The sequence below is a fragment of the Lygodium microphyllum genome, chromosome 7 (assembly GCF_053477565.2).
Source record: "Lygodium microphyllum isolate KBCC chromosome 7, Lygodium_microphyllum_v1.1.10, whole genome shotgun sequence".
NCBI lineage: Eukaryota > Viridiplantae > Streptophyta > Polypodiopsida > Schizaeales > Lygodiaceae > Lygodium > Lygodium microphyllum.
The window spans coordinates 46,434,116-46,450,450 of record NC_141141.1 but is presented as its reverse complement, the minus strand read 5'-3'; the positions used below and the strand labels follow the sequence as shown (position 1 = coordinate 46,450,450).

General features: G+C 38.4%; 1 protein-coding gene across 1 annotated transcript; it reads left to right on the top strand.

The window, feature by feature from the left end:
- Window positions 1-7,627: 7,627 nt before the first annotated feature.
- On the top strand, window positions 7,628-9,266 carry LOC148033413 (microbial Terpene synthase-like protein 13). Its single transcript, XM_087680912.1, has 2 exons — window positions 7,628-8,186; window positions 8,527-9,266. Exons 1-2 carry the CDS (start codon window positions 7,628-7,630, stop codon window positions 9,264-9,266), a joined length of 1,299 nt encoding a protein of 432 aa, XP_087537038.1.
- The last annotated feature ends 7,069 nt before the right edge of the window (window positions 9,267-16,335 follow it).

Sequence of the window (16,335 nt, the reverse complement as noted above, 5' to 3'; positions counted from 1 at the left end):
TGGGGCCAATCCCTGGGTGTATGAGAGCCATAGGGGCTACATCTTTTGGCTAGAGGGGTGCCCTTGATGTATATGATTCAAGTGAGATAGTGACCTACCTGTGGAAAACTCCTTTGCTTGGAGTTAAGAGGAGTAAATAGTTGGACTATAATAAAAACTTATATATACAAATAGAATGGTTAGAAGAAATTTTTATAGTACCCAGACACTCCTAGCCGCAAGGGTGTGTGGGATTATTTGGTGTGTTTAGGAGCCATTGGCTAGAGCTATTAGAGCTAGTACTAGGTCTATTTTAGGTCCCAACACGTGGTTTGTTTACCGAAAGTTGCCAATAAGTGGTAATTTCAAAACCTTGGCTATAAGGGACCTTTTTTTTAAGTTTCTACTTGTGAGCTACCTTGAAGCTATGGATTTTAAATTGGAACTAATTAAAGCCTTTGTCATTAGCATGAAAATTAGTTTGAAGAATCCCCATAACCCAAAAGATAATCTGTCAATCCTAAATGGTTTAGTGGGATCTTTGGATAGGCATGTGGTTAATTATTTCATCATTTTCCCCGTAAGTGATACCATGCTTGAGCTTAGGCGACTATGGAAAGGTACTCATGTAGCTGCCTATCAGATTAATAGCCCATGGGACTTAATGAAAAAAGAAAGTAAAAGTAATGTTAAGACGGCACAGCCATCTATGACCACTAATGATGATAATTTCATAGAAAAAAAGTTTATGATGACAATGGTCAATATGCACATGACTCCTTCTCCCTCTTTCTCTCTTTCTCTCCCTCTCCCTCTCAAACGCAAGATGCAGTTCGCTCTCCCTTTCGCTCCCTCTTTCATTCGTTCCCGCAAAATGGCGCGCTCGAGTTTCGGCCCCCTTTTTTTCACCTGGGTATTGTCGTTATTTGTGTCACAAATGCGTTTTCGATGCCAATAGCAATGCCACTAATTTGTGTAGTGCCCCTCGCTTCTCTCCATGCTATCATCATCAAGGGGGTGGAATATTTACATATTCAAGACGTACTAGAAATTTTGGAGCTAAGGAAAGAAGAGCTATATTGTATCATGGTGCATGATGCACCTGATGATTTTATAGATTTTGATATACAAGATGCGCTAGCACATGATGATGAGGTGGCTGGATTCTATTTCTATTTTCATCATGGAATTGGGGTGCATATGGGGTGAAATTTGATATTGAAGTAATATGTATTTTGTTGAAGTGCTATAATTTCAAAATTTCAAAATGTTTGGTTATTGTAATGTAAAATTTAATTATTCAAGTCATGCAAAACTCCTAAAATTAAGAAATATGATGATGGTTAATAAAATTGATTAAAGTAATGATGCATATAGGAAAAAATAATGTATCCTAGTTACCAAAACTATGTTTGGAAAATTGTAGGACTATTAGTAATTATGATAATAATAATTATGATAAAATATAACCAAAATTTAAGAAAAATAGAAAAAAATGATTTTTGATGCTAAAAAATAGAGAAATTTAAGAAAACATTTATGAATGTGTAGTGAATAATAGGGCTTGGGTGTTAGCTTCAGAGTCTTAGTCTTAGTGTACACTTGCTTTTTTGTTAAAGTGGCTAGGTAAGGGTAGCCTCTATGTAAAATGACATATAAAATATAAAAATGAATATATATAAGGTAGAAATATGAAATGGATATTGAAATCTTACATCTTTTCAATGAAAAACTAAATGTTTGTGTATCGCAATAAGGCATTTAGGGTTTTAGTGAATATCTAAAGGGGTGGAGGCATGGGTTAGCATGGTTCCATCATTTCAACACCGCATTATGCTAGAATAAATCATGAAAAGAATGGTTTCACATATCACGTGGTTGTTTTATTAGTTAGAATTGTTTGAGCACCATGAGGCAGGACACCTTGCATATGCATATAAGCATGATATCATAATAAATCTATTGGATGAATAACAATTGTTTGCAAACTCATTGACCTACATGGAGTGGAAGATGATCCCTAGCTATAGGTTACATTGTTTATTCTTGGACAAAAGATTATGTTAGATTATAAACAATCTCCTTGAACAATAAATATCAAGATAGGAGTATTTTATGATATTCTATATGTTTCAAATAGTGCATCTTGGGACCAATCCTTGGGATGTACGAGAGCCATAGGGGCTACATCTTTTGGCTAAAGGGTGCCCTTTATGTGTATGATTCGAGTGAGATAGTGACCTACATGTGGAAAACTCCTTTGCTTGGAGTTAAGAGGAGTAATTAGTTGGACTATAATAAAAAATTATATATACAAATACAATAATTAGAAGAAATTTTTATAGTACCCAGACACTCCTAGCCGCAAGGGTGTGTGGGATCATTTGGTGTGTTTAGGAGCGGTTGGCTAGAGCTATTAGAGCTAGTACTAGGCATATTTTAGGTCCCAACACGTGGTATGTTTACTGAAAGTTACTAATAAGTGGTAATTTCAAAACCTTGGCTATAAGGGACCTATTTTTGTTAGTTTCTACTTGTGAGCTACCTTGAAGCTATGGATTTTAAATTGGAACTAATTATAGCGTTTGTCATTAGCATGAAAATTAGTTTGAAGAATCCCCATAACCCAAAAGATAATCTTTCAATCCTAAATGGTTTAGTGGGATCTTTGGATAGTCATGTGATTAATTATTTCATCATTTGCCCCGTAAGTGATACCATGCTTGAGCTTAGGCCACTATGGAAAGGTACTCATGTAGCTGCCTATGAGATTAATAGCATGCTTAATGAAAAGAGAAAGTAAAAGTAATGTTAAGATGGCACAGCCATCTATGACCACTAATGATGATATTCATAGAAGAAAAGTTTATGACGACAATGGTCAATATGCACATGACTCCTTCTCCCTCTTTCTCTCTTTCTCTCTTTCTCTCCCTCTCCCTCTCCCTCTCAAACGCAAGATGCAGTTCGCTCTCCCTTTCGCTTCCTCTTTCATTCCTTCGTGCAAAATGACGTGCTCGAGTTTGGGCCCGCTTTTTTTCACCTGGGTACTCTTGCTATTTGTGTCGCAAATGCATTTTCGATGCCAATAGCGATGCTGCTAATTTGTGTAGTGCCCCTCTTTTCTCTCCATGCTATCATCATGAAGGGGGTGGAATATTTACTTATGTAGGATGTACTAGAAATTTTGGAGCTAAAGAAAGAAGAGCTATATTGTATCATGGTGCATGATGCACCTGAAGATTTTATAGATTTTGATATACAAGATGCACTAGCACATGATGATGAGGTGGCTCGATATGATGGCACGAGTATTGATGACATCTCTGCCATTGAGAGCATCTAAGAGCAGATTGAGAATGCGGCGCCACACTATGAGATCTGAGATGAGGAGTTCGAGTGGTTGCAAGAAAGCATTTTGGACCTCGACCCAACTACAAAGTAGCTTCCCAAGAGAGAGGAGAGGGTGGCCCAGTTGCAGGAGCAGACCTGGATGCTTCCCAAGAGAGAGGAGAGGGTGGCCTAGTTGCAGGAGCAGACCTGGATGCTCCATTACATCAACAGATAGATGATGTAGAGAAGGTAATGTTATAGGATTAATATTATCAGATTTGTGTCAAAATTTACTAGTAGGGCCTCTAGGGCATTGCAAGTATGCACATCAAATTTTGTCAAGATTGGGCCCCAGAGCTGCCCTGGCCAGAGACTCGCATCTGGGAGCCTAAATCTGGCCCCCAGACATGGCCCCGAGATGCCAGCTTGAATCTCGCCTCTAGATGCGAGCCTCTCGTTAGGGAAGCTCTGGGGGCCCAATCCCAAAAAAATTTGATATGCATACTCCCGATGCCCTAGCGGGCCTTACTGGTAAATTTTGACACAAATCCGATGTATATATCTATACCACACTCCATGAATAGTGCGTCTAACACAATGAGTAGTCTGACACACTAAACTTGTGTGATGCACGACATTGTCTATATAGATGAATTTTCATCTAGACAAGCTAGTCAATCTGGTAGCCAAGGAAGGGTGCAAGACTTGGCATTGAAGGAGTATATCGACCAGCTCTTGTGGGTGACATTTTTGTATTCCATAAGACATGCTCTTCGGTTTTTTTTAAAGAATTTCTTGAAGTTGAGGATACTAATAAAGGTTGGGCCCTTTAAGACCATCCCAACAAACTCTATCTTAGAGAAAATAGTGTTGCTGGACATTCAAAGCTCCCCTACTTATTCTCTAGTACTAGGTTTGGGCCACTTTTTTCCATGGTGGCCCGTGGCATCGTTGCTGGTGTTGAAGACCCCAATATCATTAGGCTACTAGGGATAAATGTGTTTCTGCCTATGATAAATAATAGCTCTAACCATGGGAAGTCTAGCTCAAAGAAGCCTAGGAGAGAGTAGATGTACTTAGTGCCAAATGATATCTCATTACCAATGTAATGTAATTTGTAATTTTCTCTTGAAGTAATGAAAACCAATATTTGTTGGACTTGTGTGCAATGTAGTTTGTCATACGCATCGTTTACTATTGTTTTTTACTTGAATATTATATTTATTTATCAAATTTATACGCAATAGGATTCATACCCTAAATTTAATACATAGTGCCTTATCGAGTTCATGTGCAACATGTATTTGTTCGAACGCATGCAACGATAACTCAAAGATATAAATAAAATAAATAACAAGTGAATAAATAAAAATAAGACGTGCCAAAAAATTTGTATTGATATTCATAATATTTTACATGGGTATGCCATCCATAATCTCACACTAGCTTCGAAAACGAAGCCTTTGGTATTAGGAGGTGCGTGGTCTTCTGGTAATGGTGGATCTCACGAAGAACCACTATGACTGGCTTCCATTGATGCTTGCAATGCTAGTGTGGTGGTGGAGGTGGTGGTGGTAGTGGAGCTCGGGGATGTGGCCTCTACAAAGGATTTCTAGGGGGTGTCTTCGAGCCGCTTGCTTGGTGCATGCCATGTCTTCTCGGAAAGAAAACCCAAAACTCAAAAATGAATTGTGTAAAATGAGGTGAAACTTTAAACTTATAGCAAAACTTTCCAAAAACCCTTAAACTTGAATTAATGTATCTAGGCTTTGACAAATATGACCAGCTCTTACCTTCAAAATATTTTGTAATCACATCACTTTCTTTAAAACCAACATCCTTTTGTCACACTTTATGATTTTCCTTGTGCCAAAAATTTGCGGAGCACAGTCGACTGGTCATCCATTCTATACCTTTTATTCTTTACTCCATGAAATGTCCCTCTATATACTCTACTTTCCTTTAAGTTTGGTATTTTGTGAGTTTCATTTCTTAAGAAAGATTTCAAATCTAACCATTGCTCTTACCTTCAAAATATTTTATAATCACATCATTTTCTTTAAAATCAACATTCTTTTGTAGCACTTTATGATTTTCCTTGTGCCAAAAATTTGTGAAGCACAATCAATTGGTCATCCATTCTATACCTTTAATTCTTTAGTCCATGAAATGTCCCTCTATATACTCTACTTTCCTTTGAGTTTGGTATTTTGTGAGTTTCATTTCTTAAGAAAGATTTAGAATCTCACCATTGCTCTTACCTTTAAAATATTTTGTAACCACATCACTTTCTTGAAAACCAATGTCCTTTTGTAGCACTTTATGATTTGCCTTGTGCCGAAAAATTATGGAGCACAATCAATTGATTAAGCTCAAGGTCAATATGATGATTAAATAAGGGTGCAAGCTTGTGTCATGGATAAATGTAAAATCAAGTTGCGATTGAACTAATCATAATTCTAGTTGTGATGGCAAGTGCATGTGTAAACTTTTACAGGGAATCTAGTTCTTACAAAAATATATGCACTTCATCAAAGAGATTTAAAACTATATTTTATAGCATACAATGTATTTCTCAAGCTCTTTTTTTGCAATTCAGCTAGAATCCTCTCCATGCATTACATATATGTATATCTTATAATGTGCAACCTTATCCTCAAGATCTTTTATGGTAGTTAATTGGTAAGACTATTCTGCACGAATTACCTTCGGTTCGTACCACAGTCTATTTTACCCATGCAAGGATATTGAATCCATATTTTATTATCGACATTTTATTATCCATATTTTACCCATGCAAGGATATTGGGAAACTAGTGACTATTGTTGATCAAATGAGCTCAAGTTTAATACGATTATTCCACGAAAGTGTGAGCTTGTGTCATGGCAATGTATAGTAAAATGAGGTCAGGATCAAAGCCGGTATTCCACTTAGATGGGTACGTTTAAGTATGACAAGAGTCCATTGAGAGGCCACGGTCCTACCACATATAAGGAGCGACACAAACAAACAATAGAGAACATCCTATGAATAAGCTTATGGCCCTTCCAAAATTGAAGAGTAATAAATACATGTAAATGAGAAATTTATTAAAAGGAGATGACAAAGAAGATGGCAATGCGTTCCTTTTTGGCAAGACCAATGACCAAAATTTGCGCACATGGTCCTTTGGTACCATCAAAGCCCAAAACTCGGACGCTTTGGAAGCATTGATACGATCAAAGGCCAAAATATATGCACTTCATCAAAGAGATTTAAAACTATATTTTATAGCATACAATGTATTTCTCAAGCTCTTTTTTTGCAATTCAGCTAGAATCCTCTCCATGCATTACATATATGTATATCTTATAATGTGCAACCTTATCCTCAAGATCTTTTATGGTAGTTAATTGGTAAGACTATTCTGCACGAATTACCTTCGGTTCGTACCACAGTCTATTTTACCCATGCAAGGATATTGAATCCATATTTTATTATCGACATTTTATTATCCATATTTTACCCATGCAAGGATATTGGGAAACTAGTGACTATTGTTGATCAAATGAGCTCAAGTTTAATACGATTATTCCACGAAAGTGTGAGCTTGTGTGATGGCAATGTATAGTAAAATGAGGTCAGGATCAAAGCCGGTATTCCACTTAGATGGGTACGTTTAAGTATGACAAGAGTCCATTGAGAGGCCACGGTCCTACCACATATAAGGAGCGACACAAACAAACAATGGAGAACATCCTATGAATAAGCTTATGGCCCTTCCAAAATTGAAGAGTAATAAGTACATGTAAAGGAGAAATTTATTAAAAGGGCAGAGTGATTGAAGAAAGAGAACAAAGAAGCCAATGCGACACCTCTACATGAAGGATATAAGCATATGCAATGATTACCATTCAATTAAATATTTGATAAATGATAAGAAAATTCAAATAATTTTTTAATGAGAAGATGGACCCTGGAGAAAATGAACTGAAGAACAATGAATGACAAAGAAGATGGCAATGCGTTCCTTTTTGGCAAGACCAATGACCAAAATTTGCGCACATGGTCCTTTGGTACCATCAAAGCCCAAAACTCGGACGCTTTGGAAGCATTGATACGATCAAAGGCCAAAACTCGGACGCTTTGGAAACGTCATCTACAGCACCATAGTCACTTTCAGCTAGGCAGGTACGTGCAACCTCACGTGTGAAATATCGACCCTGATTCCTCACAACGCCACATCAGCTCTGGGGCTCTTGGGAGTCGGGACTTCATTGGCGATGGTCGACAGCTAAATAGTTTGCGTCCACTTCATTTTTGCCTAACTTTTTCATGTCATTATTGGCCCATGGGATTTTTTTGGCGAGCGTTGGTCTCCGGGCGTATAAATACGGTGCTCGCGTGAAGCGCCGTCAAAGAATTGATCCGCCACCAGCGCACTCAATTATGGAGCAGCAAAAGACCTCCACACTATTGCAATCTGAGCTCCGATATCCTGCCAACTACTTCTGCTCCTTCGATGTCAAGTGCCATCCCAAGCAGGCCTCTCTAGAGGAGCGGAGCCGCGTGTGGCTGACGGGGCTTTTCAAGGCTCATCGTGGGCTCCCGCCCGCGCAGCTGCAGAGGCTTCTCGACTTCCAATACGCCCGCCTCTCTTGCATGATGTACCCCAGCGCCACCTCCGAGGCCCGCTCCTTCATCCTAGTGAAGCTCCTGCACTGGATATTCCTGGTGGATGACCTGCTCGACGACCCTCGCGGCCACCTGGGTCGCAACCTCCCGGCTGCTCGCGCCTTCTGCTCTCGCATGCTCCAGTCCATGTTTGGGCCGTCTGCCGTCGCGAGGGCGGGCCTGACTGGTACTCTAGGCAACATTAGCGCCGATTTGAAAGGTAATTATGTGCCACTTCGTTGCTATACCCAAGCAGCATTCACGAGACATCGAGCTAGGGCTTGGTGCCAAGCAAAATATTAAATTTAAAGAAGAGACCTTAAGGTTCTTGGAGAGAGAGTTTTTGTTTTAAAAATATTTAAGATGTAGGATTGTTCTAGTTGTAATGTGATTTAAAAGCCCGCAATCTCCAAAAATTTCAAAAAAGAATCGTGAACGTTGTTGCTATTTCTTTTTGGAGAGTGAAAAGAGCTATCCTTGCATGTAGATGCGTTATGTTGTCATCTAGTATTCCCACGTTCATCTCGTTGAAAACACAAACATGTATCATTTAATTGTAGGTACTCCGAATGAACAACTATTGCAACAAGAGTTGGTGATCAAGGTGGGAGCAGAGTGGTCCTCTCAGATGCAAGCTCAAGGCATGTCACCCAAGCAATGTGGGCGTGTGCAAGAAGTCGTCATGAACTACCTCACCGGAGTTCTTATTCTTCTAGACTTGAGAGAGCAAAACAAACTCCCCAACCTCAAGGATTATGCACTCCTCCGTCGCATGGATGGGGCTTTTGACATTGGCCTCCTTGGGTGTGAATTTGGCCTTGATATGGAGCTTCACGATGAGACTTTGGCCCACCCACTCATCCAAGAACTACATCAAGCTAGTTCCGACCACTTGAATTGGATCAACGATATTCTCTCATTCGACTCTGAGTACATTAAAGGGGACTACATCAACTTAGTTACAATATTGCACCAGCAAAACAATCATGCACTCCCTGACCTCGCTAGTCACAAACACATTGACTTCCAAGAAGCTCTCTCTCAAGCTTGCATGATGATCAAGGCCAAAGATAGAGATGGCCTCCGCCTTGCAAGTGACATTAGGGTGTGGAATCCTTCATTGCAATGCTATGTTGAGGCTGTTCACCACCTCATATCTGGGATCACAACTTGGACCCTTGGAAACCCACGCTATAGAAAAGGAATAGGCATGATCTCTACAAATAAACATGATTACAAGAACCATCAAAACCATTTCAAGTATAATGCTTCTTTAGGCATTCATATGTGCCTACACTAGAACAAATGCCTATCCACTATCCTCAACTATACAATGCACCCTCTCATAATTGCTTCGATATTGTGTATTTCTTATTGAATATATACACTACATGATGCCTTTGGAGGATTTGAAATTGTGCATAATTTGTACATTTCAAACACGGTTTTTATTTTTTTAAAAATTAAACAATATTTCAAATCAAACTCTAATCTTATACATAAGGGATTCCATCTAAATGAGTAGGAAAAATGAAAAATGCATATTGATAGAGCACATCCCCTATGACATAAGCTCAATAAGACAACCTTTACTACACTATTATGAATCCAACCTAAAGAATCATGCAAAGCATGTGGGATAGACTTTAGTTCAGATTCTTATAAAGTGCCTTTCAAGCTCACACATATGATAAATAGCCCCTCGTGCTTTCATCGATGCCCAATAAGAAATGGTAGTAGGAAGTAATGAGCTCTAGATAGAATACATACTTGTTTAGTTTCTCCTAAGAAACATGAATTTAAAAATAAAATGCACGTATATTGGCTATGAGTATTAACTTACCTTGAGCATTGTGTACCAATCATGGGACTTCAAGCCAAATAACTCCTCCATATGTCTTCTTTTGGCAATCGTGAAAGCTCCCTTCAAACATCTTATGCATCCTTATAAGAGTATGCCAAGATGCTATGAAGGATTGTTTAAGAAAAGTTTATTCCTTTACCGACAATATCTTTATTATGCAAGGTAGAATGATCTTTCTATTTCGCACAACTCATTGGGAAGGCCCTACCATATTGCATACATTACATGGATCCTCTCTTGCATGTAGAGAATCTAGCACCCTAATTAAGGGATTCCAAATACTAGATGCTTTGAAGTAGTGTTTGGTAACCTAAAAACAAGCTAGTAAAGATAGGATGATACTTATTCTAGCCATGATGGATGCAAGAAAAATGTTTTATTTGAAACGTGATAGGAGAGATCGAGATGGTTTTAGTAGCTAGAGCTTTATGTTTTCTGTAGGAGAGAGTTCCATGGTTTTCCCCTAGTTAGCAAGGTTTTACTTCAAACTGCATGTGTTTATTAAATGTAATCTTGTGGTTTTGGCTTAGGGAAAAGGCTAATATGGTTATTGTTAAGGTTTGAGATTCAACATTTTGACATTTGGAGCAAGTGTATCGTGATTGGATGATGGCTATGTGGTCAGTTGTATCAAGCTTAGTTTGCTTTGTGACATGTATGCCTAAGGTCATCTTACACTTTCAACTAAGATGGACTCTCTAAATGAAGCATCAATTATTGTTATGAAGGTGGTACTCTATTGTGACATGGGTGTGATGAAGTCATAGAGCCTCCTTGAAGATACATAGATTTCTGTCCATTTCTATAGCATCCCATATGGCATCCTTTCTCACTACAAGATACAAGCCTCATATCAACATTCAAAGTGACACAAATGTTTATCAATTAAGTTGCCCTCGTTGTCGCTAAAAGCATCGATATAAGCGTCTCGACAAAATCGTCGCTATATGCATCGCTATTTTTGTCGCTTTTGTGATGCAAATAGTGATGGTTTGCGAAGTAAATTGCAATGCCAATAGCGACACATACAAAGAAATTAGTGATGCTAATAGTGATGGTTATAGAGAAAAAAAATTGTGGCAGCTACCACATATAGCACCATGTGTTATATAATGTTCTACAAATTAATTAAATACCGGGTACACAATGGTCATCAAGATGAGCACAAAATGTACTTGAATCAACAGGATTGATATATAGAATAAGTACAAGAGCACTGATGAAAACTCATGACATTACATGGAATCATGGAGAGAGAGGAGAGCCAAAACTAATATGAAATTCTATATGTAATTATCGCAAGATACAAAGGATGATAACTATATTTAAGGAATAGTACATGGAAGATGCCTACACAGATCACATGAGAAAAAAAGAAGAGGGTGTGTGCTCTACGAATCCAAGCATGAGCTATAGATCCTCACCATGAGAAAGCTCATCTCGACGCAAAGGAGCGATGAATGGACTCTGCAAAATGAACAACTATACATCAATCCACTATACATAATGCATTTAAAAAAAAATAGTAACTACGTACAAGAAAGATAATGGACTTACTATGCCGTTGCATGGTTATAGTCTATCGATGAGTGTAGTGAGACTCTGTCTCTCTGTATATTGAGTTTCCAAGCCGATGGGATCGTAGTTTGTGATGGAGTGCTACAAAAAAGAAAATAGAATACAATTGTTAGAAACATGATTGTTGGTATAAGTGATATTGCAAATAAAAAAGCAAGCAGAATAAAATATAAACTTACAAAGTCCTCTAGATAAGTCTTGTGGCCACCACTCCCTAGAAGATGCATGACCTTTGCCTCCAATCGTGCCCTAGCTACCTCTCCCTACTGTCACCAATGTCTTAGAGAATCTATAGCCTCCTCTTTGAGTCTTTGCCAATTATCTACGTCTATCCACATTCGGGCTTTGAGGTGCCACTCTTGAGTGCCTTGCATACATTTGATTGTCTATGTGACATGTAAGCACACATACAGTCCATCATCCACCCATGGGAAGACCTTCGTACCATGGTAGGTACGCAAAACTCCTCGTGCAAGGATGCCACTATATAGTTCTTGCTCCCCTTGGGTATATTCTTCCAATGGTCCAAGATATTGTGCCAAAAAACTTGTTGGCACAACTCTCTCATGCTAGAGATTATCCTCCTCCCCTCATCATTCATGATCACAGCACCTAGCCTATCATCTATGAGGTATCCATACCCCTCTGGGGAGGGTACATATAAGGAGTTACCTCTCCCACCTAAGATCGTACTCCTGGGCATAATTAGGAGACCCCTATACATCTGATGTACCCACGAGGGTAGTATCTCTTGGAGTAGCATCCATAGGGGTGCCAACTCTAGGGATGGCTGAGCAAAATACAAAGTCACTAGAGTAGATATCTCCATAGGTGTGATAAATCCTAGAGGTGACACACATCCACCAAAACGACGAGATGGAGATAGTGCATCGGTGCCTCCACAACACCCACCTGAGCCACCCTCTCTCGAACCTATATAAGAGCAAGGATTGGCACCTCTATATGGAGTTGACTATGCACTCACAAAATCCACATTTTTGCAATACCCCCGAGAACCACTCCCTCCGTCTAGGTGAGTCTAAGCATCCATCTCGTTTATTAGAAACCAAAGCATCAAAGCATGCCAAAGTAGATCTCATGGATCCCGATGGTATCTGAGAGAGCTCCTAGTCCATCATATCTCTGAATCAGGCCATTTGATCTAGAGACATACATGCGAATATCTCCTGCAACGCCTCGTTGCTCGTCCCTTGACTTATTTTACTCTCTAAATATCATCAAAGGTAACCTGCATAGATAGACAAGGATGTTAGCATAATCAATTTAAAAATTTAAGTAAAGCATGGTAATATAACTTTAAAAAAATGATACTACTTTGTATGCATATTCTAAAATACCCTTAAAAGTGATTCATCAATTAATTGAGTAGGCGGATGCAACAAGTATGACCTAGCCCATGGTCCCATGTTAATCTCATGGCACAACTATGCATACACTTGATTTCATCATACACTCTCGCCTTCCAAGGAGCTAATGGCACAACGTACCACCATCGAGATTATCGTGGGCTTGGATAGAAAATTACATGTTCAAAATCACATATACGAGTGATTCAACATTTATGATTGTTCTGTGTCATGGAAAAAAAAAGTTCATGCACCTGCTAAAATGGGTCGACAAGTCTTAGTCCCTTAATGATACCAAGAGCCATACTCCACGATGGATTCTGTGAGGTTTTGTGGTGGATTCTGTAAAATTATATTTATTTTTCGAGGCTTGTACACAAGGTGGATTCCTTGTATGAAAAGTTGATGGGGATGTCTGTCCTTTTCAGGTGTCACATTAATTTAATGTGCAAGTGGGTGATTCCATAGCGGGTGATTTTGTAAAATACATATTTAAATTAATGGGCATTTATGAGTTTAGAGTGTGCACACGTATTAAATTAAGGTTAGGACAGAGTTGCAACCTATTTATTTATTTTGTAGCTGAAGACTGCTAGGTATTCACTTTTGTCGGTTTAATTTTATTATTTTCTAACAATTGTGAATGCTTAAGTTGATGTGTAGAGTAGGCGACAGTGGCACTGGGAAGCACTGGGTGATAGCGTGTATTCAAGTTATTTAGAAAAAATTATTGTGTTTGATAGATGCACGTCTTAGGTGTGGCGCCAATATTTATTTTGACGTGCTTATTTATTGAAGCGCTTGACATATATTTATTATTTTGTATACGCATGGACGCACAATTTAAATATTCATTATTAGTCATTGTATTTGGACACAGCTCCCCGACTCTTAGGATACCCAACCGCTTTATTCTTTATTTGGACAAAAGCAAACACAAAAACTAAAGCATGTTAATTGTAAATTGGGCTATTTTTTAGCTTGGAGATGAATAAAATATTAAATACATGATTTGTGGAGCACTCACACAAGGCATGGGGGGAGATTGTACCCAATTGGTCTTTTTGCTTCATGTCGTGTAAGTCTATTCTCTTAGATTTTGAGCAAAAAGTAGAGTTCTTTGTTCTTGGGGACCTTTCAGTGTGCTCGCTATATACGCATACGGCATTGGATTTAAGTACTAGTGGTATCAAAGCAAAGACGAGATCGAGAGCTTCTAATCTCTTACCATCTCACGCGAAGGTGAAGCTCCCGGAATGAACGGGAACTATAGTCAGTCTCGCGAAAATCCATCCATACCAATGCATTCTTGGCGGTGAAGAACACCCTACTATCCAATCGGATCGCCAAGGACCAGCCTCTACTGATGGAGGACCACTCGGGAAGATCCTTTGTAAGTCTCTTAGTAAAACAGAGAATAGAGAACTTTATTAAGTTTGAGAATTTAGACTTTAACAAAAGCTTAAAATAAGTCTAAGCTTCACCAATTCGACGGACGACAGCGGCAGGATGTACTGAACATCGCCGAATTCAGCGTCGATGTCCTCTTGTCCTGCCATGTTGATTCAAAGAAATCAAGTTTCTTTTATTAAGTATTAAGATTTTTAACCTTACTAAATATTAAAGCTTAAATACTACTACGTTTAAAATTTTCTTCTTAGCCAGCGTTCACACTGGTTAATCCTGAACCAGTTTTTAACCTCTTTGCAAGCCTCTATTCATACCTACACTCTAATAGAGCCAAATTCCAGCAAAGCAGAGAATCACACACGGACTATATAAAAGATGTATCCGCTTGGAAGAAGGCCCACATCAATTTCTGTAATCACGAAGAAATTTTTTTGCTAAAAAACCACTTTTTAAAAAAAAGTAAGCCTTGTAAACCCGACCTTGAGCTACGCTCATCCCGCTAACAAGATTTCGAATGTGTAAGATTGTTTGAAATTTTGCAGGATGACCAATCAAAATATTGAAGATTTTATAGCCGAAGGTGATTTACTGAAACCAACGATGGAACAAAAACTGGACCTAATTATGATGCAACTTCAAGAGGAACAAAGAGCACATCAAACTTTGCAAGCTCAATTGGCTAGTCTTCAAGAATCTACTGCCAATCAAGATGGACCGCAACCTGAATATATTATATGACACATGATCGATGCAACACTTGAAGCACAATCTATTCGAAAAGAAGCCAAGATAAGTAAAATAAATTTTAAATTTTGTACTTTCAATGGGTTACACAATGGAAAAACTGTACTTACTTTTATCAATCAGTTTGATGATTATTTCCATGAAGAACAATATGCCGAAAAAGACAAGATTAAGTGTGTCACTAATCATTTAGTAGATAGATCATCGCTATGGTGGACTATTGTCCGCAAAAGCATTGATTTTCCTACTACTTGAAAGACTTTCCAAAAGGAATTTTTGTAGAATTTTCTTCCACCCCAATTCCACGAAAAAGCAATCAAATAGTGGAATGTTCTGCAACAAAGAGTTCGTGAGCCTATTTCACAATATAGCAAGCGTTTTTGGAATGTTTTATTGCAACTTTGAATGCTGGAAGATGTACCTGAGGAGACCCATAAGCGCAAGTTTATGTCTAGTTTGCTTGGTCACTTCTATGCAAAAGTGAACATGTTCAAGCCAATGACTCTCGAGGATACGATTTCCTTGGCCCATGATGCTGAAGACAAAATTCGAGGACTAGAGAAGCCACTACAAAAATTCTCAAACAATGGTAACTTCGGTACAAAGCAATTCAATTCTAACTTTCGAAGATTCAATCAAAACCGCTTTGTTCCATCTTCATTCCGTAAATCTTGGACACGACCCCCTGCTTTACCCATCAAACATAAATCTAAATCCTAAGCCATCACTTCAGCCAAATCCCAACATTCCTAAACTTCCTACTATTACCAATAATGTTTCTAAAGCCAAATCCATAGTCTGTTATAAATGCCATCAAACTGGACATCTAGCGGTGAATTGTCAATCCAAAAAGCCAACTGTTCACATTAACTACTTGGGAGTGACTAAAGATGTAAACCATGAAGAAATGCCAAATTTCATGAAAGACGATGACGATAATGACACTACTTCAGATACTTTACCAGGTATATCAAATCCCCATTCTTTATTAATGATGAAATGTCTTGTGTATGGTAAAGATAAGACTATTTTACATGATGATGGGAGCACACACGATTTTATTTCTGTAAAAATTGGTCAAATAATTGAATTTACATACTGTTTCCACTCATTATCACATTAAGGCTACATTCTTAGGCAATAGATACAATGGAACACAGGAAGTGCATGACTTAGAAATTAAAATTGGTGATTATGTTGAACGTAGAAATTTCTTAGTTGTGCCTTTGCAATCTAGTGGCATTATCTTAGGAATGCCTTGGCATCATCAGTATAATCCCGATATAGATTATTCCACGCATTCAATGAAGTTTCATTCTAATGAAAAACAAATCACATTGCATGGTATGCACACTTCTGATAATTTTTCGTTGCTTAGTCATACACATGCATTAAGAAAAGGTAGC